The 26975-nt window shown below is 39.6% G+C and overlaps 2 protein-coding genes across 3 annotated transcripts in view; one reads left to right on the top strand and one right to left on the bottom strand.

The window, feature by feature from the left end:
- The first annotated feature begins 507 nt into the window (after positions 1-507).
- LOC117330895 lies at positions 508-18319 on the top strand. 2 transcript variants are annotated; one of them, XM_033889447.1, is made up of 5 exons: positions 508-620; positions 12439-12689; positions 14174-14297; positions 14990-15183; positions 16964-18319. In XM_033889447.1, the coding sequence occupies exons 1-4, from the start codon at positions 527-529 to the stop codon at positions 15181-15183; spliced, it is 663 nt and encodes a 220-aa protein (XP_033745338.1). In that variant the 5' UTR covers positions 508-526; the 3' UTR covers positions 16964-18319. The 2 variants fall into 2 exon arrangements, with proteins under 2 accessions (XP_033745338.1, XP_033745339.1); XM_033889448.1 differs by having other exon boundaries at positions 14990-15194.
- A 2811-nt stretch (positions 18320-21130) lies between these two features.
- LOC117330894 overlaps positions 21131-26975 on the bottom strand; it is an 82386-nt gene continuing 76541 nt past the window's right edge. Inside the window, exons 17-20 of the mRNA XM_033889446.1 lie at positions 25304-25386; positions 24628-24763; positions 23858-23955; positions 21131-23128 (exon numbers count right to left, since the gene is read on the bottom strand). Of these exons, the coding sequence (XP_033745337.1) occupies positions 22916-23128; positions 23858-23955; positions 24628-24763; positions 25304-25386 (530 nt within the window). The 3' untranslated portion in view covers positions 21131-22915. The remainder of the gene's footprint in view (positions 23129-23857; positions 23956-24627; positions 24764-25303; positions 25387-26975) is intronic.

Below are 26975 nucleotides of genomic sequence, written 5' to 3'. Positions count from 1 at the left end.
CTGCGTATACATTATTTGTAACAAAATGCACGGAGGTCAATGTCATCCGAGTGATAAAAACAAAACCACGTCAGCTCTGACCGGCCCATTTCTCAGCTTCCCGAAAAACATTAACCGACAAGGGTAGGTCCTGACCGACCAGGCTATCCCACCACCCACGGTATCAAAATACAAAGTTTATCTATAACACCAAAAAATGAATAAGCTTATCAACCTAAAATCCTAAAATCATTGCTTATAAGACCGACATTCACATATGAAATATACAGAGTCAGGCTTTTTCTTCGTGATATACAATTAATTATTAATCCTCTTTAATAAAGGTTATGATACCATGTAATTTCAAGTATTGCATCAAAATCAACAAATCCTTGTTTTGTTTTCAATCGGCCATTTTTAAATCTCTCTTAGAGACGTATAGCAGCATCCATATAAAATGGTTAATCTAATCTCTACTGTAATCACCCGCTGTTGTTCCTATCGAGTCAACACGAGTTGCGTCCCCTGTTCGTAACCAAGCTGCGGGATGCAGGAAGAGATGTTTCTACCTGGGTTTTTAGTATTTCTGTTAAATTTCGGACATTTGGAGTCCAGTTCGACTGACCAATACAAGGACGTTTGTAAGTATGCACGTGCATTCTTTATTATCTCACTAAATCCACATTCACAGCACGCTCTACAACATTTTAATTCACACACATCCTTGCACTGTAATGTGTACGCCAGTCACATGACTGGCCCGCGTTTAGGAGACTTCCGACAGCCTTAGTGATGAAGCTATGGCCCAGGCTCTCTCGCTGAAACTGATGCTGATATTTCTCAATCAATATAAACCCGCATGTACAGAAAACATGTCAGTGTTTTTTCTGTTCCATCTAACATGTTCTTATTGTATATTGTTGTTGGGTGCATCTTTCTTTATTTAATTGAGCGGACCGTGAGAGGCTATTTCTGAAACAAATGCACCTTGATTAGGCCTCCAAGTGATTAGTAATGGATTCTCTAAGGGAGGGGGAGGGGGTCCGTTTGGGGTTATTACAACATAAAACTCATTTTATTAATTGCATTGGAAGCTTGGGGGCAATTTGTCAATGCATGATTTTAAGATTAAACAAATGGATTTAAAGTGCTGTAGAAAACAAGGACAAACGCATACAAAATACCTCTCTCTGAAAATTATCTATTAATGTTCAGGAATGCGTCATATCGACACACTTAAAATAGCAATCCATTGGTAGTTTATTTTCCTAGGGGAAGTAATTTTTTTTCCGACACGCTGTCGGAAATAAACCATGTGTCTATCTTGTGTAAGATCACTGTTACGTCAATGTGGCTATGGACTGGATAATGATGGTGAAATCTCCAACGGCCGTACAAATACAGGTTTTCATGACATGGGACAAATTTTAACTGATTATAGTTTTAAATAAATGAATAAATATCTAAATAAATAATAAATCTAAATAAATGAATAAGTAAATAAATAACTAGTTGTCGGGTTTATAAATCAAGCGTTTATCTAACGTGAAATTGAAACGTTTGAATGATACAGATGACATAACACAGGGACGAGTCCCTGTAGACTGGATTACCTGCCGTAGTTTTTCTTCTCTCCGCTAGGCTTCGCTTCGAAAATACGTATTCATGAGCGCAGTCTAGCGGAGATAAATGGTACTAAGGCAGGTTATCCAGTCTACGAGTCCCTGTGGAAAACCTCACAAATTCGTGATAACAGTCCGTATTCTCTCTCGGAGCTTTCCTTCTCTCGTCCACATTGATTTGACAAAATCTCAACCCTATGTCCATATTAATGTTTTGCATGTATGTTCATGAATAATATAGTGAAATCCAATATCGCTAAAATATAACAATATAAAAAAAAAACATGTTTTAGTTATTGTCCAGTTAGTAAAATCCGGAAAAAAATATTGGAAAAAAGTATTTAAGTTCATAATATTGTCCGATTCGCTCGTCTGAGGAGTAACTACTCTTAACACATTGTAATACATATATATATGAGCAATGGGCTGGAATTGTGTCAAGCCCCTGTGCTCTCGTCAATGACAATGTGACAGGGATTTTGTCACAATGTCCAGTCTCTATTAGGGACGGGATGACATTTGGATTAAGCCTGATTTAATCTAATTTACGGGGAATCGCTGGCCGAAAACCTAATAATGTTTACACAGAAATGCGTCTTTGTGTTTCCATGGTATTCTTATTTCAGCGAATTGATCTACTATCAATCCAGATAAATCTAGCTCCGCTAGGGAGTAGATACGTTATCTCGTTAAATCGGAGGAATGCCAAAAACACAAGTAACACTTTATCCGATGGATGGGGATCGCTGTCCAGAATGAGGCCTGTCCACATTCAAGAGCAGGTCGGCTGGAGGCTACATTAATGTATATATTGCACCACATGTATTTGAAGCCCGAGTTTCCTCTGGCCCTGACACCATATTCACCATATTAGGTCCAGAGCGCACTACTATATGAAAACGTGGAATTTTCAAAAACCATTTGTTGTCGCTTAGATTTTTGTGCAGATAAAATCGGGCGTGACATACCGCCTACCTTACATATATGGATAAATTAGATATTCACTTACCCGAAAACATCCATTTAGTCCCATATACCCGAAAATACCCATTTAGTAACCATATCAATGTTCTATTCCGTCCGTATAGATCATCGCTTTACGCTGGTCAAACTTCCACACTTGATTCCAGATCAGATATGGTGTGTTGGGGCCAGAGGAAACTCGGGCTTCACAAGACATGATGTCAGGGCCAGGAGGGCCAGAGGAAAGTTGGCCTGTACCAGACATGGTGTCAGGTCCAGAGGAAACTCGGGCTACCCCAAACATGGTGTCACGGCCAGAGGAAACTCGGGCTTCTCCAGACATGGTTTCCGGGCCAGAGGAAACTCGGGCTACACCAGACATGGTGTCAGGGTCAGAGGAAACTCGGACTACACCAGACATGGTGTCAGAGCCAGATGAAACTCTGGCTACCCCAGACATGGTGTCAGGGCCAGAGGAAACTCGGACTACACCAGACATGGTATCAGGGCCAGAGGAAACTCGGGGTACTGCAGACACGGTGTCGGGGCCAGAGGAAACTCCGGCTAAGATGTTTGTAGTTATTATATGATCAATAATAATTAGCCACCGCCCTATACTAGGTATTCTATTATTGTTGTTAAATTTTTAAGTACATATAAATGTGATTACCCTTAGGGACTGTTCACTGGGAAGTTTAAGAGAGAGATTCTAAGATAAATAAACAAACAAAATTTAATATAATTATCCCTTCCTATCCTTGCCGCGTCGGGACACTACGAGTGACGTCATACCAATCTACATAGCCAGGTTTAACTGCATGTCGTAAAACTTAATCTTAATTTTAAGTAGTTGGACTATTGAGCTAATATTAATGAAAAATTATTGATGCTTCAAGGACCAATATTTCTCTACGAGATGTACGATGTTTTGGACATTACCGAAGAAACATTTCGAGTTTAATGGGTATTCGAGTTATCAGAGTCCGATAGCTATAGACTATTAGAACTTTTAATAAACATCATTGAACTAAATGCGGTGTCCTTCATCGCTGTAGCTCAAATAATCACACAGCATACCTTTCCCAATGGAGGATAAACAAGAAATATATTTAAAAAAGATAAACGGCATAGTTTTAAAGCTGGTGGTTATACTGTAAAACTGATGATAAAATGAATTAACGAACTAATGCGTTTTAGCACGGATAACAAAATTATATCAGTTTGAATCATTTTAGTGATAATAAGAATAATTTGAATCAGGAATATGATTTTATTAATATATCATTTGAAAAGATATATCCACTTATTCAGCTTGCATTCAATCTTAACTTTGTTTCGTTTTTAACTGCATATCTGCATTTGCATTTCCGCTGCATTGGCCAATCAAATACTTCATCTTGACCAGTAATGCTACCTGTCGCGTCATATCCGGGGCCGAAAAAATATTATACGGCTAAGCCGAAAAATAGTACAATACGGTAGGCTAAAAAAAAAATCCTGTCTACCCCATAATTTACCTACTTTATATACTTCTCATTTGAAGTGTGTCCAATTACTGAATCGGCGTGCGTTTGAACCCCGTCTACAGACGAAGTGATGGCAGACCTTGTCCACGGTAAAGATGTATGTGCTGAGAGAGCAGGGATTGTTACATCGGCTGATATACATATACAGTTATCACAGGGACAAAAGTCTAGCCCAACGGTCCAGATGTATTATATATATATATATACATATATATATGATTTGGTGAGAATTTGTGCCGAATCCCTGTGACTGGATAAGATAAATAGACCTACTGGCCGCCAGTGACAAGGTTCCACGAAAGCTGGAATTCCACGTATATCACTTTCCGCTGGAATTGTTTATTTGATTTGGAGGCCAAAGTTAATTCACTGTCTGTGTCTAATAGGAGCAGACGATTTATGGCGGCTTCTTCTATATGTACAAATGTAACTGATATCAGATGCGTTTTGCACATCACTGCATGCTGCATGAGACGAATAATTGTGGGATCCCTTACTGGAACGGGATACCTTTGTTAAAGAAGGTACTGGAGAACCCAAGCCTGCTGTATTCCCAGCCATCCCGTTGTATTCTCGAGTCTGCCTGCTGTATTCCCAAGTCTCGCCTGCTGTATTCTCCAGTATCTCCTGCCGTATTCCCCAGTCTCGTCTGCTGTATTCCCCAGTCTCGCCTGCTGTATTCCCAAGTCTCGCCTGCTGTATTCCCCAGTCTCGCTTGTTGTATCCCCAGTCTCACCTGCTGTATTCCTAAGTCTCGCCTGCTGTATTCCCAAGTCTCGCCTGCTGTATTCTCCAGTCTCGCTTGCTGTATTCCCCAGTCTCGTCTGCTGTATTCCCCAGTCTCGCCTGCTGTATTCCCAAGTCTCGCCTGCTGTATTCCCCAGTCTCGCTTGTTGTATCCCCAGTCTCGCCTGCTGTATTCTTTAGTGTCGCCTGCTGTATCCCCCTGTCTCTCCTGCTGTATTATCTAGTGTCGTCTGCTGTATTCCACAGTCTCGCCTGCTGTATTCTCTAGTGTCGTCTGCTGTATTCCCCAGTGTCGTCTGCTGCATTCCCCAGTCTCGCCTGCTGTTTCCCCAGTCTCGTCTGCTGTTTCCCCAGTCTCGTCTGCTGTTTCCCCATTCTCGCCTGCTGTATTCCCCAGTGTCATCTGCTGTATTCCCCAGTCTTGCCTGCTGTTTCCCCAGTTTCGCCTGCTGTATTCCCCAGTCTCGCCTGCTGTATTCCCCAGTCTCGCCTGCTGTATTCCCCAGTCTCGCCTGCTGTATTCTCTAGTGTTGTCTGCTGTATTCCCCAGTGTCGTCTGCTGTATTACCCAGTCTCATCTGCTGTATTCCCAAGTCTCGCCTGCTGTATTCTCCAGTCTCGCCTGCTGTATTCGCCAGTCTCGCCTGCTGTATTCTCCAGTCTCGCCTGCTGTATTCTCCAGTGTCGCCTGCTATATTCTCCAGTGTCGCCTGCTGTATAACCGTGTCTCGTCTGCTGTATAACCCGGTCTCGTCTGCTGTATTCCCAAGTCTCGCCCGCTGTATTCCCAAGTCTGGCCTGCTGTATATCCAAGTCTGGCCTGCTGTATAACCCTGTCTCGTCTGTTGTATAACCCGGTCTCGAGTCTGCTTGCTGTATTCCCCAGTCTCGCTTGTTGCATCCCAGTCTCGCATGCTGTATTCTCTAGTGTCGCTTGCTGTATTCCCAAGTCTCGCCTGCTGTCTCCCCAGTCTCGCCTGCTGTATTCCCCAGTGTGGTGTGCTGTTTTCCCAAGTCTCGCATGCTGTTTCCCCAGTCTCGCCTGCTGTATTCCTCAGTCTCACCTGCTGTATTCTCTAGTGTCGTCTGCTGTATTCCCCAGTCTCGCCTGCTGTTTCCACAGTCTTGCCTGCTGTATTCCCCAGTCTCGTCTGCTGTATTCCCCAGTCTCGCCTGCTGTATTCCCAAGTCTCGCCTGCTGTATTCCCCAGTCTCGCTTGTTGTATCCCCAGTCTCGCCTGCTGTATTCTTTAGTGTCGCCTGCTGTATTCCCAAGTCTCGCCTGCTGTCTCCCCAGTCTCGCCTGCTGCATTCCCCTGTCTCTCCTGCTGTATTCTCTAGTGTCGTCTGCTGTATTCCCCAGTCTCGCCTGCTGTATTCTCTAGTGTCGTCTGCTGTATTCCCCAGTCTCGCCTGCTGTATTCTCTAGTGTCGTCTGCTGCATTCCCCAGTCTTGCCTGCTGCTTCCCCAGTCTCGTCTGCTGTTTCCCCATTCTCGCCTGCTGTATTCCCCAGTGTCATCTGCTGTATTCCCCAGTCTTGCCTGCTGTTTCCACAGTCTCGCCTGCTGTATTCCCCAGTGTCGCCTGCTGTATTCCCAAGTCTCGCCTGCTGTCTCCCCAGTCTCGCCTGCTGCATTCCCCTGTCTCTCCTGCTGTATTCTCTAGTGTCGTCTGCTGTATTCCCCAGTCTCGCCTGCTGTATTCTCTAGTGTCGTCTGCTGTATTCCCCAGTGTCGTCTGCTGCATTCCCCAGTCTTGCCTGCTGTTTCCCCAGTCTCGTCTGCTGTTTCCCCATTCTCGCCTGCTGTATTCCCCAGTGTCATCTGCTGTATTCCCCAGTCTTGCCTGCTGTTTCCACAGTCTCGCCTGCTGTATTCCCCAGTGTCGTCTGCTGTATTCCCCAGTCTCGCCTGCTGTTTCCCCAGTCTTGTCTGCTGTTTCCCCATTATCGCCTGCTGTATTCCCCAGTGTCGTCTGCTGTATTCCCCAGTCTCGCCTGCTGTTTCCCCAGTCTCGCCTGCTGTATTCCCCAGTCTCGCCTGCTGTATTCTCTAGTGTCGTCTGCTGTATTCCCCAGTCTCGCCTACTTTATTCTCTAGTGTCGTCTGCTGTATTCCCAAGTCTCGCCTGCTGTATTCTCCAGTCTCGCCTGCTGTATTATATTTCCCAAGTCTCGCCTGCTGTATTCTCCAGTCTCGCCTGCTGTATTCGCCAGTCTCGCCTGCTGTATTCTCCAGTCTCGCCTGCTCTATTCCCCAGTCTCGCCTGCTGTATTCCCAAGTCTCGCCTGCTGTATTCTCCAGTCTCGCCTGCTGTATTATATTTCCCCAGTCTCGCCTGCTGTATTCTCCAGTCTCGTCTGCTGTTTCCTCATTCTCGCCTGCTGTATTCCCCAGTGTCGTCTGCTGTATTCCCCAGTCTCGCCTGCTGTTTCCCCAGTCTCGCCTGCTGTATTCCCCAGTCTTGCCTGCTGTATTCCTCAGTGTCGTCTGCTGTATTCCCCAGTCTCGCCTGCTGTTTCCCCAGTCTCGCCTACTGTATACCCTAGTCTCGCCTGCTGTATAACCCAGTCCTGCCATCTCGCTTGTATACCCAGTTCGCTGCTTATTTTCCGTCGTCTGCTGTGATTCCCCAGTTCGCTGCTGTTTTTCCCCAGTCTCCCTGCGTATTTCCCAGTCTCGCCTGCTGTATTCCCAGTCTCGCCTGCTGTATCCCATCTCGCTGCTGTATTCATCCAGTGTTTTCGCTGCTGTGATTCCCCAGTTCGCGCTATTTCTTCCTGGTCCGTCTGCTGGTATCCCGGTCTCGCGCTGTTTCCCAGTCTCGCCGCGTATTTATTCCCAAGTCTGCCTGCGTTTCACAGTCTCGCCTGCTGTATTATAGTCCAGTCTCGCTGTATAGTTGTTTGATTCCCCGTCTCGCTTGTTTATCTATTCTTCCCCAGTCTCGCCTGTGTATTATATTGTTGGAATCCCAGTCTCGCATGCTGTATTCTCTAGTGTCGCTTGCTGTATTCCCAAGTCTCGCCTGCTGTCTCCCCAGTCTCGCCTGCTGTATTCCCCAGTCTCTCCTGCTTTATTCTCTAGTGTCGTCTGCTGTATTCCCCAGTGTGGTGTGCTGTATTCCCCAGTCTCGCATGCTGTTTCCCCAGTCTCGCCTGCTGTATTCCTCAGTCTCACCTGCTGTATTCTCTAGTGTCGTCTGCTGTATTCCCCAGTCTCGCCTGCTGTTTCCACAGTCTTGCCTGCTGTATTCCCCAGTCTCGCCTGCTGTATTCTCTAGTGTCTTCTGCTGTATTCCTCAGTCTCGCCTGCTGTATAACCGTGTCTCGTCTGCTGTATAACCCGGTCTCGCCTGCTGTATATCCAAGTCTCGCCTGTTGTTTTCTCCAATCTTGCCTGCTGTATTCCCAAGTCTCGCCTACTGTATTATCCAGTCTCGCCTGCTGTATTTCCAAGTCTCGCCTGCTGTTTTCGCCAGTCTCCCCTGCGGTATCCCAAGTCTCGCCTGCTGTATATCCAAGTCTCGCCTGTTGTTTTCTCCAGTCTCGCCTGCTGTATCCCCAGTCTCGCCTGCTGTATTCCCCAGTCTCGCCTGCTATATTCTCCAGTCTCGCCTGCTGTATTCCCCAGTCTCGCCTGCTGTATTCTCCAGTCTCGCCTGCTGTATTCCCAATCTCGCCTGCTGTATTCTCCAGTGTCGCCTGCTATATTCTCCAGTGTCGCCTGCTGTATAACCCAGTCTCGTCTGCTGTATAACCCGGTCTCGCCTGCTGTATTCCCAAGTCTTGCCCGCTGTATTCCCAAGTCTCGCCTGCTGTATATCCAAGTCTGGCCTGCTGTATAACCCTGTCTCGTCTGCTGTATAACCCGGTCTCGAGTCTGCTTGCTGTATTCCCCAGTCTCGCTTGTTGCATCCCAGTCTCGCATGCTGTATTCTCTAGTGTCGCCTGCTGTATTCCCAAGTCTCGCCTGCTGTCTCCCCAGTCTCGCCTGCTGTATGCCCCAGTCTCTCCTGCTTTATTCTCTAGTGTGGTGTGCTGTATTCCCCAGTCTCGCATGCTGTTTCCCCAGTCTCGCCTGCTGTATTCTCTAGTGTCGTCTGCTGTATTCCCCTGTCTCGCCTGCTGTATTCTCTAGTGTCGTCTGCTGTATTCCCCAGTGTCGTCTGCTGTATTCCCAAGTCTCGCCTGCTGTTTCCCCAGTCTCGTCTGCTGTATTCCCCAGTCTCGTCTGCTGTATTCCCCAGTCTCGCCTGCTGTTTCCCCAGTCTCGTCTGCTGTATTCCCCAGTCTCGCCTGCTGTTTCCCCAGTCTCGCCTGCTGTATTCTCTAGTGTCGTCTGCTGTATTCCCCAGTCTCGCCTGCTGTTTCCACAGTCTTGCCTGCTGTATTCCTCAGTCTCGCCTGCTGTATTCTCTTGTGTCGTCTGCTGTATTCCTCAGTCTCGCCTGCTGTATAACCGTGTCTCGTCTGCTGTATAACCCGGTCTTGCCTGCTGTATATCCAAGTCTCGCCTGTTGTTTTCTCCAATCTTGCCTGCTGTATTCCCAAGTCTCGCCTACTGTATTATCCAGTCTCGCCTGCTGTTTTCGCCAGTCTCCCCTGCTGTATCCCAAGTCTCGCCTGCTGTATTATCCAGTCTCGCCCTCTGTATCCCCAGTCTCACCTGCTGTTTTCTCCAGTCTCGCCTGCTGTATCCCCAGTCTCGCCTGATGTATTCCCCAGTCTCGCCTGCTGTATTCCTCAGTCTCGCCTGCTGTATTCTCTAATGTCGTCTGCTATGTTCCCCAGTCTCGCATGCTGTATTCCCAAGTATCACCTGCTGTATGCAACTAGGTGCTTCCTCCCAGGATGACGTATTCCCCCTTACACTTACATCTTTTCAGAAGAACGGGAAAAGCTTTTATCCCACGTGTAACCGTGAATCCGTACGTGAAAAGGAAATTTGGTAAAGGCTTTCATGAAATCGCATCACATCAATGCATCTTGCCTGGTTTGATAAGATCCACCACTCATTCATGACCTTTATCAACTCTGGCACGGTCGATATATTTGAATGAGTCCAAGCTGTCGTTACTGAAGAGTCTATTGCGTTTCGTCGGATCAATGATTACTTCACGCACAATTGTATCCATCACTTTGCAGCAAATACATGTCATGTTGATAATATGACGAACGTCGCTCAGGAAGAAATGAACGGATCGTCTTAATTTGTCACGACCCTATCCACCAACATGCCCCTACCACGCTCCTTCCCGGAAACGATCGCGGTAAGTTTTGTCTACTGATGACGAGAGGCAAATAAGGATTTTTATCCGGGAAGGCTCATCAAATCGTTTCCAATCTTGAAGGTATTACAGAACAGTCCCCACTCATTAAAGTAAAGGGTGGCGCAGTGGTAACGCAATCGTCGTTCACCTAAGTGACCGGGTTCAATTCCCCGATCAGACGTGAAAATGTATAGGGGTCAGTTGGGTTTCCTCACACAATGAGACCCCTTGCCCGCTTCCACACTGACCAGTTAAAGTGACTAATAATATGTATCAATTTTAAAGGCTATGTTTTTGTTTATAAATTTAAAGTTTATCAAGCTTGACTTCATAATCTAATCCCCTATGGCTTTATCTGCATTTTACGTCTGTTTTTATAAATTTAAAGTTTATCAAGCTTGACTTCATAATCTAATCCCCTATGGCTTTATCTGCATTTTACGTCTGTCAAATCTGCTCAGTCACGTCAACCATTCATAAATAAAGTATATAATAAACATCTGAAAACAGAACGTGAAGTGAACCAACCCTGCGCATGTCGAATAGCATGGGCTTGTTTATCAAATGCCGAGAAGTTTCACTGTCAGTTCATCGTGACTTCTCACGCTTTAACCAATCTTTAATTTTTGACTAAGGGACTCACATTCACATTGACTCTGGATGTCCTAGATGACGTTTGACTTTAACCAATCCCTTTGTTGGCACTCACGGCAGCAACCAGTACATCTGGTCGACTATGGGATTCTGATGCGTGATTTTGATTGTCAGTCCGTCATTCTACGAATCTAACCAAGTAGTATGCGCATGAGTATATACAACCATTTTATAGGTAATATCAGTATTTCATCAGTAAACCATTCCCTTATAAATTGAGCAAATAACCCAAAACAATCCAAGCCACCAGTAGGTTATCGAGAAACGACTGACCCACGAGTTGGCTATTAAGAACTCTGCGAAACATTCCTAGCTGACGATGATAACATGTCCTACTCTCTCTCCATCCCCCTGGCCACCCTATACCTCCCGATTTCACATTGTCAGGCTTATTACATCATTGGAAACTCCCGAGACTCTAGACTGTCGTTTAGAACCGAACGCAAGCGACAGTCCAAACGACATAACATTGTCATTGGTTTTCGAAGCTGGGCTTACGAAGTCAACGACTTCAACGATAGTGGGCAATGGGACACAGGGGGCCTATTATCTCTGAACTTTGTATAGGAGAAAATCTCGAGCTCCTCAAAATCAATGGCTCCCTATACCAACATATCTATGTAGAATAATCGCAGACTTCACAAACTGCTGTTATGCCACTTAAAATACACATGTTTTTGTTCAGGAACGAAGTAAACAAATTATCTTTGGTGTTGAACACATCTGCGTTTGTAAGCTATAAATAACTCAGAATGCAGATGGCGTGTTTTTTAAGTTATATATACGATGCTCTACTTATCTTTCTTTGATCTGGTGTATTAAAGCTTTGGCTTTTCTAGCTCGAGACAAGAAATTGACCCTCATTTCTGTTGTTCGTTTATATTTACGGCGAGCCAAGTCTGTTCTTCCTCAATGTATCAAAACATCCATATACTCATAAAAAAACTATCTTAGTTTGTCAATGAATTGGACACATATTGACAAATGATCATTTTTCAAACCTTAAACAAAATGAATTAAATACCCAACGGTAATTGTGTTATATAACGTTACCGTTTAGACTGATAATTTCAAGGTGTTCCATTTTCGGGGTAATCGCGAAGACGAATACATTGAAAATCGCGAAAAAAACCCACTGAAAATATGATTTATGTCCAAACGAAAGATACATCATTGCTGTTCCAAACGTCTTATAAATATGAACCATTTAAAAAGCTATTTTTACATTATATGTTTTACAGTTTTTAACATTTAGAGGGAGAATTAGGGATTTAGAATTAGGTCAATAGTACAATTAATGTAAACCTTTTATCGTGCTTAATTTAATAATAAATGGGAACAATCTGTCGGAGGAATGGTTAGATTAAATTAAACTTCTCACCAAATCACCGAAATTCTGAATGAGCAGGTAAACTTGTCAATACATTTTTCTACACATCAATAGAAATTTCATAAAACATAACCAAGACTTAGATATAAGATGGGGTTTTAATTTCGTGGTTCATTACATGTCTTTAATGATCTCGAACATAGCGAATTTAAATCCCCGCAAATATTACTAATTACGCAGTATGTTTTACTGTGCTCCAGCTTTGTGGGTAGACATTTAAAGCAAACCGTACTGTATTTTAGTCTCTCGTATTGAATTATTATTATTATTTTTTTTTGTTTCAGTCGCTATGACGACGAATTGTTTGGCACATGATCGGCGTGGACCCCATTACCTCACACAATACGAGAAATACCTGGTCACATGGGACGGGGAAGATTTTTTTATTTGTATGGTGATGTTTGAGGCGCAGAACAACGCTAACGTTGACACAAACTTTAAAGTGTGCTTTAGAATGTTACAAAACAACAATTTTACTGACTGTGGCGTCAAGCTGAAATACTACAGCACCTACCAGGATGGCAAGCCAGATATTGTAAGTTTTATAACACAGCGCAAAGCCGTTCAAACATTTCACGGTTTCACCCGAAAGTTTTTTTTTTTTTTTTTGCGGGAATTATTTTAAGGTTTCAAATTTTCGGGACTTTAATCATATCCTCGAAAATATCGAGCCGACTGAAAATAACGGACGTTGCAGTATTTATAAACTGATCGTAGCGTAAAAAGTTAATATGTTTGCAGACAACACTAATTTGACGGTGCAGAGGCTTAACTAGCAGGGCGTTGTAAGTCTATGACATTTATACAACTTAACGAAATAACACCACTTATATTTTCTGAACACTGCGATAACGTTTCCGCTCGGCATTCCTGTAAAATCACCTAATGGGTTAACGTGTGATGGTTTTATTAACAGAAAGCCGTAACGTCTATTGAATAGCCCGCTCTCAGGGGGATCATCATGTTGGTAAGCAGATAAGAAGAACTTACAGACAGTTCCTCAAGATAAGACGTACATAACACGATAGGATACTGCGGGTTCATCTAGTGCAACAATTGACTTAATTCCTTTGGAGCGTACCTTTAGCGTAAACTATATACTGTTCTAAAGTTTTTCTTGATAATAAAATGTACAAGGACGAAGTAAGTTAACTGAATGGAAAATATTGGCGAACAGCTTCATAGCACGTCAAAATATAGGCGAAGAGTCCACGCAGGGAAAATCTGACAGCTATGTTTGATTTAAGTTCATGTATATTGCGATGTAGTGTGATTGAGCTACGTTGTCTAGACGGCCAATTTACACAACAATATTGTATTGTTTACGTTCGTCCCAGCGTAATATACATGTATATATAAAGGGCTTCGGCGACATGGTGAGGGAAACGGTAAAGAAAATCCGAAGGAAAAAAAAAAGAATAAGTGGTTTTATTATTTGAAGGACATTGCTTCAATAAATTAATTAAATTACTCTTTGTTCGACCGACAGCTTCGATGCTTCTTTGATCTCGAGAAATATAAAGTTAGTATGATCCTAATGATTTTCTTTAAAACTGAAATAAGTTGTGCAAGGGCAGGGGCCGCGGTCCCGACACTTTATCGCTAGCCCTCTAGCCTCCGAGTTGCGAGTTCCAAATCCACGTCGGGCAGTTGCCTGGTACTGACCGTAGTTCGGTGGTTTTTCTTCGGGTACTCCGGCTTTATAGCTGAGCCATATGTAAATGATAGGTAATAATCATGTGATATATCTGTAACTAGCGGTTCCGCTATCACGACGCTGGTTCACACTTTGAGAGCGTGACATTACTGTACAATTAAACCTATATTTGCATGACGCACGACCAAAAATCCGTTGTCGTAACAGAGATGTCTTCACTTAACCCTAGTGTCCGTGGACATTTCAAACGGTCTCGAGAAAAATTATCTTTTGTTCAAAGTAATCCCCATTTTGTCGATTTTGAATTAGAATTCTGATGTCTGTGACGTGTCGGTTATTCTGTTTTCCGTCTTACTTTGCAGATTTACACGTGCGGTGAAAACGTGCCTGACGAATGGTGTAGTACCAGTCAAGAGGCCAAATTGTACCTTTTTACACTTGGAGTCACAAACACTTCCTTTAGGATAGAAGTCGTCGCTTATGCAGGTTGGCAAATTATCACAACAGCTTGGTGGGTTGGAAGGTTTGGGAGTGGAGGGGTGGAGGTTTGAGAGGGTTTCGGATGGAGGGATTCGAGATTGGAAGTTTAAGAGGGATTGGGGTAGAGGGCTTGGGGTAGAGGGCTTGGGGTAGGAGGGCTTGGAGATTGGAGGTTTAAAGGGGGGGGGGGGGGGGGGGGGGGGTAGGGTTAGAGAGTGGAAGTTTAAGAGGGAATGAGAGTTGGACGGATTGCAGTGTGGAGGTTTAAAGGGGGTTTTGGCTGGAAGGGTTAGGACTGGAAGTTTAAGAGGGTTGGGGCAGAGTGGTTGGGTATGGGAGGTATAAGAGTGTTTTGGGTGGATGGATTGGGGATTGGAAGTTTAAGAAGGGTTGTGGATGAGGTCTTAATGCTACCAATACATTGAGTTTTCCTTATTATGTTAATTAAACTTGTTAAATAATTTGATAGCCCACTCGCCTAAAGGCTTGTAGCATATCAAGATATTGAACTCATATAAATTCAAATTATAATAAATTACATTTCTGCTTATTACAAGATGTGATAAACTTATCAACCTACACACACTACACACCTTAAAAATATTAATATTGCATCAAATTACGAAATGATATAAACCTATAAGTCTTTTATATTCCATTGAACATGTTTTTAGTAAAAGCGTTTAATTTCTTTCCAGATATCAACTTATCCAAAGTAGCGTGTGTAGGTATCGGTATAGTATCTCTGGCCGCCATCGTCTTCCTTATACTTATCATCACGTGGAGTGTGCGCAGGCGCAAACCCAGCAGTGACGATTCAATACAAACTCTGAACGTGGCGAGTTCGATACAGAAGTCGAATGGCGAGGAATATCCCCTGGATAATAAATAGGTAATTAACAGGTATGATGTTAGAAAATGCAGAGTCTTAACGGGCATTCCTTCGTTTGAATACAGTTTAGGTCAAATTTAAACTTACTGGAAAATACGTACATTATGTATTTTTTCCAAGTAGTAAAAGTTATAATCTTTACATTAATAAGGCAGTTTTACTCTCAAGATAAACCAAAGTTCTTGGAGTATCAAGTCCTGAAAATTCTTAATTCGACCCGAAGTATCACTAATTACCGCGAAGACCTACGATATTTGTAAACGTTCGTCTTACATTTCGGCGTAAATTTCATTGCATGTAGGCATGATATACACTCATATAATAATCGTTCGGAAATAGATTTCATCAATAGAAAGTATACATGTTTCTGATGTCCGAACGAAATACCCCTTTCAAGGTTTCTACATCTATAATTATTATCGATTGAAAACAAAAATATGTACAAGTTAAACATTTTGCACTGTTTCCACCCTCCAAACGTTTGACCTTGTCTGTCTTCTATTTTGAATTTAACGTGAAATATATAAATCGCATCCCGGATATTTGGTACATTACTTAAAGTCGATCATTATAAGAACGTTGACATTATGTTTTCGTTTGTTGATGTTAATTAACTATGATTCTACAACGAGGGCGTCATCTTATGCATTTTTGTCAGAAGCAGTATATTCACAGTCGGCGCTGTAGCAGCTTTAATGGTTGAAGAACATAAGCGAACGCCCTCTTTCGTATTTTCATAGTTGTTTAGACCGGTTTTGATTTCCCGATTACCCTTCTGAATTTCCACACTTTTCATCCAAACCTTCATTGACGAGCCCTAGACGGACAAAACCGCTGTATGATGCCCCTAACATCACTGACGAGTTCAAGAAGGATGCCAGCTATATGATGTCCCTAACATCACTGACGAGTCCTAGAAGGACGAAACAGCTGCATGGCACTCCTAACATCACTGACGATTCCAGCTTTATCATTCAGTTTTTTATGCTAGTAAAATCACCAATAAAGAAGTTTTTCACAAAAAATGTGAACATGTATATACTGTATATGGGTAACTGACATTTTTGTCGATTTAAGTGTTTCCCAACAAGTTCTGTTCAAATAACAAGCACCACTTGAAACATTATAAAGGTTCAAGGCAAACCTACAGAATTAGAGCCGAAAGTTTGCTGTATCGGGTCCTCGAATGCATTACGACGTAAAATGACGTAACGAATGGGTATCATACTGACTTAAATACCATTAACCGTGGATTCCTTTGGGGTTTGTTAGCAAATTAAACAACTCTCTCTCCATGGAATAGTTGATATTGACGCTTAATATCATAAGACGCCTAAAAGTATATTGCAATTTTGATCAGACTCCCAGTTGCTTTTGCTAAAGTGGACTTCGTAATAAACACATAATCAAGAGCTTGTAAAAATTAATAAAATCATTAAATAATGTTTAGTTTGGAAATGAAGGGAGAAAATAAAAAATAGGTTTAAATAATTGTGGCAATCTAGTAAGATTTATCTCTCTTGAGATATATTTCGTAATTCGTAAAATATCTTGGGAAGATAAATCGAACGTCTCGTGGTGAACGCCTTCGTTACTTGTGCTTAATAACATGTAGGACTACAGCACTGTACACTTCCTAGGTACAGTTCCGAGGACCCCGGTTACTTAATTCCCGAAAGCCCTCGTACGTTACCGAAGATTGAGTTAACTCCTTAATTTTGTAAAATTATTTACTACAGAAACGCACTGTCAATTTTAAAATTATCTTCTCTCTTTGCAGGTTATAACAACTTTAAACCCGCCGAGAATACCCGGTGATTAAACCCGACAGCTATAAGTACATCCTGGATGTAAACAAGTCTATAAATAGTACGTGCCTTTATTTTCACGTGTTTCTAATACAGAGTGGGCGTTTCCTGCTGAACACGTGGCATATTTTGAAGGATGAGTTGCAATAGATGGCGCTTTCCACTGAAGAGAAAGAATGGCTAAATGATGGCCTGCCCGGAGTAAGCTGTGTAGATTCTTAAGCCTTGATATATCACGGTACCAGTAACGATATGATTCTATAAAATGATTGTTGAGAGAAGCATAAAACACCAAAAGCCCTTATTATTAGGCTGTATTTACTTGTCAACCATACCTAGTAAACTAATTCATACACATCCTGAGGAACGCCATTTTACGTGTATAAGAATATATTGCGACAATTCCAACTCTTAACAAACGTACACATTTTACCGATACGATCAAGAGCTATCATTAAAGTCTTTTTGAGGTAGTAATTTGTTCACGTGACGGGATTATCGGTTATGTTACCTCGGGCATCTGCGTACCTTCCAATTATACACATGCAAAATGGCTTCATGTCAATTCAGGTTAATTTCAAGTGAAATTTTCAGGTCAAATTGTTCTGAAAAGAGCAAAATAAGCAATTAATGTGAAAAAATAGCTTAAAATCATGAAATCGACCTTAATTTGACATGAAAAAATCACGTCAAATTCAGATCAATCTCAGGTCAATATTTGTTTTAGGTCAAATTTATCTCAACACATTTTGCCTGGGTATATACGATAATTACTGTCGTTACCATTGGAAAATATCATGACAGGAACCGGAAGCTGTATACGCGCCGCCTGGCGGACGTTTCGAGTCGACTTGTTGAATAGATACCAGATATGACGTGACAGTGGCAAGGTCGACTTGACGACCTTGGCTAGAGTGTAGCGCCTTTGTGACCTTCAAAGAATGTATACAAGCCTCCTGATTGTTCAGAAGGTTTGTCAGCAACCAATCAAATCTCCTCAGTGATCGATGATTCTGTTCTAATATTATCACAACTGTGCAAAGGCAGGTTTGGGGATTGATGTTCTCAGATTTTAAATATGACGTTGTATGCAGTAAATAATTAATATTAGAACACTAATATTTAACATTTTGTCTTCAAGCCATGATTTATTGATTTGTTGATCGGCACCATTGTTTTCATTTGATATCTCAAATATTTTGATATTTCGCATATCCAAAACTTCTGAATGGGCAGCATGTGAATCAATACATATAATGTTATTCTGTTGTCGTTCGGACAATCGGTCTGGTGGTAATTTTCACAATCCATTAAATTCATTAAATGAAGAATTTAATCTTGTTTCATTAGTTGTGCCAATCACAGGTTAATTCTGCAACATTACGAGCTCAATTGACAACTTAATAAATAAGCATGGCGAATTGTATATCACGTAAAATATCAACATGAACGAATGATGGACATCCATATCAATATGGAACAGTGCCCCATTACAGTTAAAGACTTCGTAAGTGATTTTCCTGTTAAGGTAGAGTGTCCGACCACTTTTCTACTTTATACAGGCCTTTGTAAGTTATTTTTCTGCTAAGGTAGAGTGTCCAACCACATTTCTACTTTATACAGGCCTTTGTAAGTTATTTTTCTGTTTAAGTAGAGTGCCCCACCACTTTTCTAGTGTACATACATTGTATGTTAAAGTAGAATGTCCCATCACTTTGCTACCATATACAGATCTTCGTAAGTTATTTTCCCGTGAAGGTAGAGTGTCCGACCACTTTTCTACTGTAAACAGAACTTCGTAAGTAACTTTCCTGTTAAGGTAGAGTGTACCATCACTTTTCTACTGTATACAGACCTTTCGTAAGTTATTTTCCTGTTAAGGTAGAGTGTCCTACCACTTTTGCATGCATGCGTTAATTAATGAAGCGTGTCACAGGTTTTTTTGTACTATAAATAGACTTTCATTATTTAGGGTAGAGTGTCCCACCAATTTTCTACTGTATACAGACCTTCGTAAGTTATTTTCCTGTTAAGGTAGAGTGTCCAACCACTTTTCTACTGTATACAGACCTTCGTAAGTAATTTTCCTGTTAAGGTAGAGTGTACCATCACTTTTCTACTGTATACAGACCTTCGTAAATTATTTTCCTGCTAAGGTAGAGTCTCATCACTTTTCTGCTGTATACATGCGTTAATTAATGTAGTGTGTCCTAGCTTTTTTGTACTATATATAGACCTTCAGTATTTAAGGTAGAGTGCCCCACCACTTTTCTGCTGTATACAGACCTTCGTAAGTTATTTTCCTGTTAAGGTAGAGTGTCCCATCACTTTTCTACTGTATACAGACCTTCGTAAGTTATTTTCCTGTTAAGGTAGAGTGTCCCATCACTTTTCTACTGTATACAGAGCTTCGTAAGTTATTTTCCTGTTAAGGTAGAGTGTACCACCACTTTTCTACTGTATACAGACCTTCGTAAGTTATTATCCTGTTAAAGTTGATTCCCATCACCAATCTGCTGTATACATGCGTTAACTAATGTAGTGTGTCCTAGCTTTTTTGTACTATATATAGACCTTCATTATTTAAGGTAGAGTGTCACACCTTTATTCTACTGTATATAGACCTTCATTATTTAAAGTAGAGTGTCCCACCACTTTTCTGCTGTATACATGTGTTAATTAATGAAGTGTGTCATAGCATTTTAAATTGTATATAGACCTTCATTATTTAAGGTACAGTGTCCCACCATTGTTTTACTATACATATAGATATTCATTTAAGGTAGGGTGTCCAGCCAATGTTCTACTGTTGACGCCCTTTTAGATATTTAATGTTGATGAAAGTATACCAGAACAAGTATTATGTTAAGGTTAAATTTTGAGATCTAGCAGAGAAGTAGTGTTATTGGCGCGGGAGCTCTTTTTATTTTATTTCTGTCATTGCTAGAGCAAATATGGAGGTACATGTAATTCAATCTAAGGAAAAGGCTTAACAAATTGGAGCTCTTCTTCGTCTAAGATAGAGCGTAGAACGCAAAGGTACAGTATTCAACCTTAAATAGCTAGGTCAAATGTTTTTGATGTTTAAGCTAGTTTGATATATTTTGTAATCTTTTCATCTTATCATAATACAGAAATATGCAAATATGAATCTATGTATATATGTATCTATACCACGTGGTCCAGAATAAATCTTCTTCGATTACGTTGTAAATGTGTTTGTCTTATTGTCATGGATTCTGATGTGACTATTACACCAAGCTCAATTTTTATTTTTTTTTACAAATGAGTTGCATTATGAACACCTACAGCTGTATTGTAATATTATTATGTATATAATTAAAATCTGCCTAATTTTGCAGGAGTTATTGCCTTTTTCTTACTATAAGTTCTAATACATGCTTGACTGAACCTATCACATTGTCTAAGCATGGTGCTGTCTTTAAAAATTGATTTGAGGGGTAAATCCTTCGGCAACGCAGTTTCAGGCAGAAATCAATTGTCTCAAAATGCACTGTGTTCCATTTACGAAGAATTTGTGTAGAGTACATATTTGTCACATGACCGCTCAAGATTTTAGACAGAAATATCACGGTGAGATAAAATGTCTAACATCAAAACCGGCATAAATGTATCGAGCATAGTCCGTACCATGTATTCATGATCTACAAAGGAGATTGTTTTGGCAAATTGTACTACTGTAATGGTTGAAACATGAATTGCCAGTAATTCGTAAAAAAACCCACCCCAAAACAAAACAAAACAAAACTTAAAAAAATAGGATATCAATTACCGCAAAAATAAATCACGCCCAACAATAAGTGATTAACAGTAATAAGACTCCAGGACAACTTTATGTAGATCTAATTATGTGATTTTCGATGTTGAAATATGGATTCTCCGTATAATTTTGTATTTTGTGGGACAAATTGTAGGACACATTGTCAATTGGTGAATGGAAGACAATGCATTGCAAGGCACTTGGTTTTTGCAAGAAACTACTTTGCAGAATTATTACGTCACTTCCGGTTTTGATAGGGTTGCCTCAACGATAAAGTTTCACTTTAAATATGATAATGCTTGTAGTTGAAAGTAGTAGTCAGTCGAGGGATATCATATATTGAAGACTAACACATGGGTATTGTAACAAATTTTATTGATCACATCATAAATAAAACTCATTTGTTGTGAATATAGAATCGGATGTTAAAAGGATTTCCAATGATTGTTAATATTTTGATGAATACTCATATATACATATAATAATATAATAATTATCACTTTAAAAGTAATGGAAATTGATAAAATGTAGTCATCCGATTATCACAACATTGCAATTAAAACACATCCAACACAGCTTTTACAATGAAAGCTTACAAAAATATAACAAGAAAAATATCCATAAATAGTATATCACTGTACCAGCCAGTTATCTTTACTCTTGTTAAAATATAGGCCACCTCAGGTCACGTGACTCCGAATAGCTCTTTTGATTTAAATATGATTTTGGTTTTGCTGTGAATAAGTACATTTACTTATTACATTATTAATATTTAGAATATGTTCTCGATAAACCTGCATTGAATTTGCCCATAACGGAATTTAACATATAATATACAATTATGGACTATTGGTAAGGCTTATTTGTGGTTTTATCGACCTACTTTGAGCAATATTAACCGAGGCCATAAGCAGAGGTAAAAAAATGCTCGAATCAAGTGTGTAAATTATGGAAACATCGAAATAGAAACAAACAACGTATTATACACTACATTTAAATATATCTCTCTTCCTGTAATTTGAAAGTCCAATAAACTAAAAAATGCCAATGTCCATTCTTAAGGAAAGGTCTTTATGAGATTTGTAGACTTGATTAAAGACAATTCACAAACCTTCTTCAGATAAAGTCAGTAACATAATTTTTTACTACAAGTGTCATATAAAGCAGATTCGGATATTGTCACATGATGTCAATCATCCAATTAAATTGAGAATTCGCAGGAACACAGTAAACATCAATATGTAGGCTTCCCAAACCTAGTAACCGTTACTCTTTGATAAGAACAGATGCAAATAATCTTCGGAAAGGCAGTAGACATGTTTTAAATGCACGTATTATATACTGTTCACTCTTGACCTCATTTCCATTTAACGTGTAATGTAGTCCAACAAATATAAGCAGGGGTACATTATGCAAATAGTCTGTTTATTGTCCAGTTTTTATCTCTATCCGACTAGAATAATTTCATTAAATGAGGTATCATTTGTGTAAACTGTTATTCCTTGTACGAAATATTGGATCTTCGACCACGATGTATCGGCTATCCTGGCTATATTTAATTACATTTTGTATATCTTGGTACGAAAATGTTATGACACAAATCAATCAAGTTCTTGAAATGACTCTATTTCCCGAAGCTGTCCAAAGTATTTTTATTCAATAGAGAGCCCTCGAAGCAGAATTTGCTCAATTACGTCTGAGCTAACTATCTCACTATTATTGGTGTTGTGATAATCATTTCTCGCATATTTTACGTTAAGTTGATATGTTAAAAAAACTCAATTATGGTCGGTGGTTAAAAAAGTTTTGCGGTTTAACATTTATTTTAAACAAACGAGGAAATATTTTCACGGAAATTAAGAAAAATAATCATAATTTCTCACAAAAAATCATTTTTAATTCATTTTTGCGATTTTACTTGAAAATCGTGAAAACAGAACATTTAAAAACATAACAGTATTTCCGGACTTCTCCACATCCAGCTTCAAAAGACATTTCTTCCCCATCACATACGTCGTTTGAGGAATTCATAGATCACATATAAGCAGTGAATATAAACCTTTCACTATCACAAGTGTCAATGGATATTGGTACTTGTAAAGTTTCCCAACAGCCGAGACAAACAGTAGGGCATCCATACGAATCACAGATAGACGGCGTCCATTGACAAAGATTTCCCATGAGGATTTCTGAGAGAAGGGGCCCGGCGGTTAGATTTAGTAGCCCTGACAATGTCTGAGGAAATTAGTCCGTCTTTGACTTTGCTATCCTCTTCAGATGATAACTGATTCGCCAAAATATCCGGCACGGAATTAAACTTTTCTCTGGCATGTGATAGTTTTTCCACCCAAATTGCCTGCAATGATAATGTTTGTAAACATGGTATAATTTGTCCGTGAATATGGTTTGTTTTTAATTGAAACCTTTGACAGCAATTTACTGTATATGCTGATTTCGATATGATGTATGAATAATTTTCAGTTAGTAAATATCACTTTTAATAAGAAGTTTTTGATCACATTCAATATTCGTATTTGAAAGGTGATGTATACGTAGCTGTATATAGTTGTACATTAGCGTTTGCCGAGAGAAAATAACTTTTATAATCATTGGTAACTAATAATTCTGTCTCATTTAAAAAGTTTTTGTTTGAATAATTGCTTTCAATATTTGTTGCAATTGGAATGAACAAAATAGAGACAAAAAGTGAATTTGGGAGAAAGTGAAAATCATAGAATATCAACGTAAACGAAATCGTACTTCTAACTGAAAAATAACAAATAGCAAAGCATAAAAACGATTGACATTACGACCCTGTACAACAAGACCAGGTATTCTGGAGAGTCATCCATTTAGTAAACTGACCTTGTAAGAGTCTGCAACTGGGGTCATCAGTTTCGTTTACTGACCTTGTGAGAGTCCGTAACTGGGGTCATCTATTTCGTATACTGACCTTGTGAGAGTCCGTAACTGGGGTCATCTGTTTTGTATACTGACCTTATAAGAGTCTGTAACTGGGGTCATCTGTTTCGTATACTGACCTTGTGAGAGTCTGTTACCGGGGTCATCTATTTCATATACTGACCTTGTGAGAGTCTGTAACTGCCTGTAGTGTGAATACCCCGATGATCTGTTGGTACCGACTGATCTGGACTAGGACGAAAGCATGCTTGAGACCATTTGCTGCAAGAAAACCAAAAGTAAGTTACTCCATGTAAAACCTATCGGCGGAAATTTCCACCTGTAATTCATATGACATCTACACTGAAAATAATGTGGAGTGGCATATCTAGTTAAAAGGAAACAATTAAATGATCTTATTAATTTTAATCACCAAGTTATAGGGAATATATGCGATACATAAGCAACATGACAATTGATCAGGCCATGTCATTCTTTTGACACACTACACGTGACAACACGACGGCACCAATTTGAATGGACTGCACAATTTCAGCATTCACTGTTGCTTATTCTATCCTTTGTTCATTTACTTCGGAAGCGAAAATTCAGTGGACTTCAATGCGGTGAATAAAAAGCAACATTCTAATTTGCCAATGCAGTCATTTTAGTGGAGATTTCGGCAGCGCTGACAGAAGTTGTAGTTTATAATTTCCTATATTTTACTGGTTAAATGTAATTAATGATTGTTTTAAAATGAGTCTGATTTATCACCTAAAACGTTTGTTCGTAACAGAAAATTCAGTGTATTAGAATGCGATAAATAAAAAACAACGTTCTAATTTGTCAATATAATCGTTTTTAGTCGTGATTTAGGCAGTGCTGACATAAGTTTATTGTATAATTTCTGATATTTTACTGTATCACCTAAACCTGTTGATAAATCCTCATTACCTGTAGCATCGGATGGGGTGATATCATGAACACTAAGCCTGTCCAAGGCCACTGGCTGCCTGTATACTGTGTGGACAATCCGCTCCGACTGACCTGACTGCTGAAGCCGAATGTGGACGCTATCGATGGAATGTTTCTGGAAAAGCGAATACAATGAAAACGTGCTATCTTTTGACGATAGATATATCAACAGAATAATGTTTACATTTCAGAGACTCGTAAAAATAGAAACAATATAAGAATAATTTGGTCGAAATTAAGACATCTTCAAAGTCAAATGGTCATATCGCACTAAAACGTAAAATAAATGTACCCGATTCTCGTTTTGAGTACGTGATATAACCCGAACCGATGCTCTCTATCGATTAGGGTTATAACATTATCATGTCCCCAAAGCGAGAATCGGGGTATATTTATTTTACGTTTTTAGTGCGATTTGACAGTTTGGCTTTGAAGATATCTTAGTATCGTAGATGAGACAGAAGAAACTTATTGGAACACTTAGTCATATTTTCTGCATATTTTTTCTATGTTATTCGTGTAAATATTCAATTCTGTTTACAACTTTACAATTTCCTTGTTGTATCACTATAAAGCAATGCGTTGGCAATAATGCACAACAACTTGAAATATATTTGTCCCCACTTCTGTCTTCGTATACTCTATGGCTTCATACCTTCCTCTGTGGTTTCTTTGTTCTTGTGATAAGTAGAATATCGTCAAACAGGAAAACGTAGACATCTGATGTTTTGGCCGACTCTAAAAGAACGAGAATGTAATATTTACAATATCACTACATACTGTATAGTAGTCAAATATCCGTGGGAACATAATTTCGTGGGTACCTCACAAATGCTAATAATAGTACATGTACATTACTGCAACTAAATACATTATTTTATTTTCGTGTTGCCTTTTCATCCAAAACCAGTACTTGTTTGAAATTATTCAAAAACCTAACTCGATTGAAAAAAACTTGATGCTTTTGATATATAATGAGAATATTTGTTTTTTGTTCAGAACCATTATTTTAGTGATCATGAAAGACGCCAGGATTAAAAGAAAATTTCCAAACATTTTTGCTATGTCATTCCAAAATACAGCAATTAAAGCAGTAATAATAGCATAATGTAATAGTATGTCTATAAAAAAACAACAAAATAACTTTCACAGTGCGCGACAGAAGGTTGATGACAGCCAATGAGACAAAACATAGCTATAGAAACGACTAAACATTATCACACTATGATTTTACCCACGTAGACATATTAGTGAAACTAAAAATTCAGAACAATGAAAAATGTGTTTTCCCAAAGGCTTGGGAATAATATTGAGGAAAAGTCTTCCTATAACGTATTTCGTTTTGGACGCAACAGAACGTTTATTGTTAATTTCAGGTAAAGTGTCCCACTTTTATTATTTCATGTGAAGGTTGCATTTACCCCCCTATAGTCATGTAAAGACACTTATAGATTGCAGGACTTTCAAGGGAGTTCGAACGTTTTGGAAATACTCTTAGTGAAATTTAACAGGAAATAATTCCCAGAACAAGTAGCATAACTTTACAATTAAAACGGTTTGGAATTAAATTGTGAACGCGGACATTTATTGGAAATATATCTTTCATATATACTGTAAACGTATCTATATTAGCGGTAATTTTATTTAGGTGCTTTCCATGCTAAAATAATTATGATTATTATGATTGTCCTGATCGCAGTTTTTGCATGGCAAATATTCATCATTGCGCTCATCCGTTAAAATGAGGCAATGCGCTAAAACTCTGAGCGCCAAAATTTGAATGTTAACAGTAATTCAAAATAAAAATGTTTACATTAACTCGAAAATTTGTACGTTTACAGAAACTCAATATAAGAATGTTTACAGTAACTCAATATTAGAATGTTTACAATAACTCAATATTAGAATGTTTACAGTAACTCAATATTAGAATGTTAACAGTACATCAATATTAGAAAGTTTACAGAAACTCAAAATTAGAATGTTTACAGTAACTCAATATTAGAATGTTTACAATCATCAATATTAGAAAGTTAACAGTAACTCAAAATGAGAATGTTTACAGTAACTCAATATAAGAATGTTTACAGTAACTCAATATTAGAATGTTAACAGTACATCAATTTAGAAAGTTTACAGAAACTCAAAATGAGAATGTTAACAGTACATCAATATGAGAAAGTGTACAGAAACTCAAAATTAGAATGTTTACAGTAACTCAATATTAGAATGTTTACATAGCTCAAAATGAGAATGTCCAAAGTAACGCGAAAATAGAATGTTAACAATAACTCAAAATCAGAATGTTTAAGTTAACTAAAACTAAG

Source organism: Pecten maximus, chromosome 7 (assembly GCF_902652985.1).
Source record: "Pecten maximus chromosome 7, xPecMax1.1, whole genome shotgun sequence".
In the NCBI taxonomy this organism is placed as follows: domain Eukaryota; kingdom Metazoa; phylum Mollusca; class Bivalvia; order Pectinida; family Pectinidae; genus Pecten; species Pecten maximus.
Note: the sequence above shows the minus strand (reverse complement) of the source record. Positions and strands in the feature narration are given on the sequence as shown.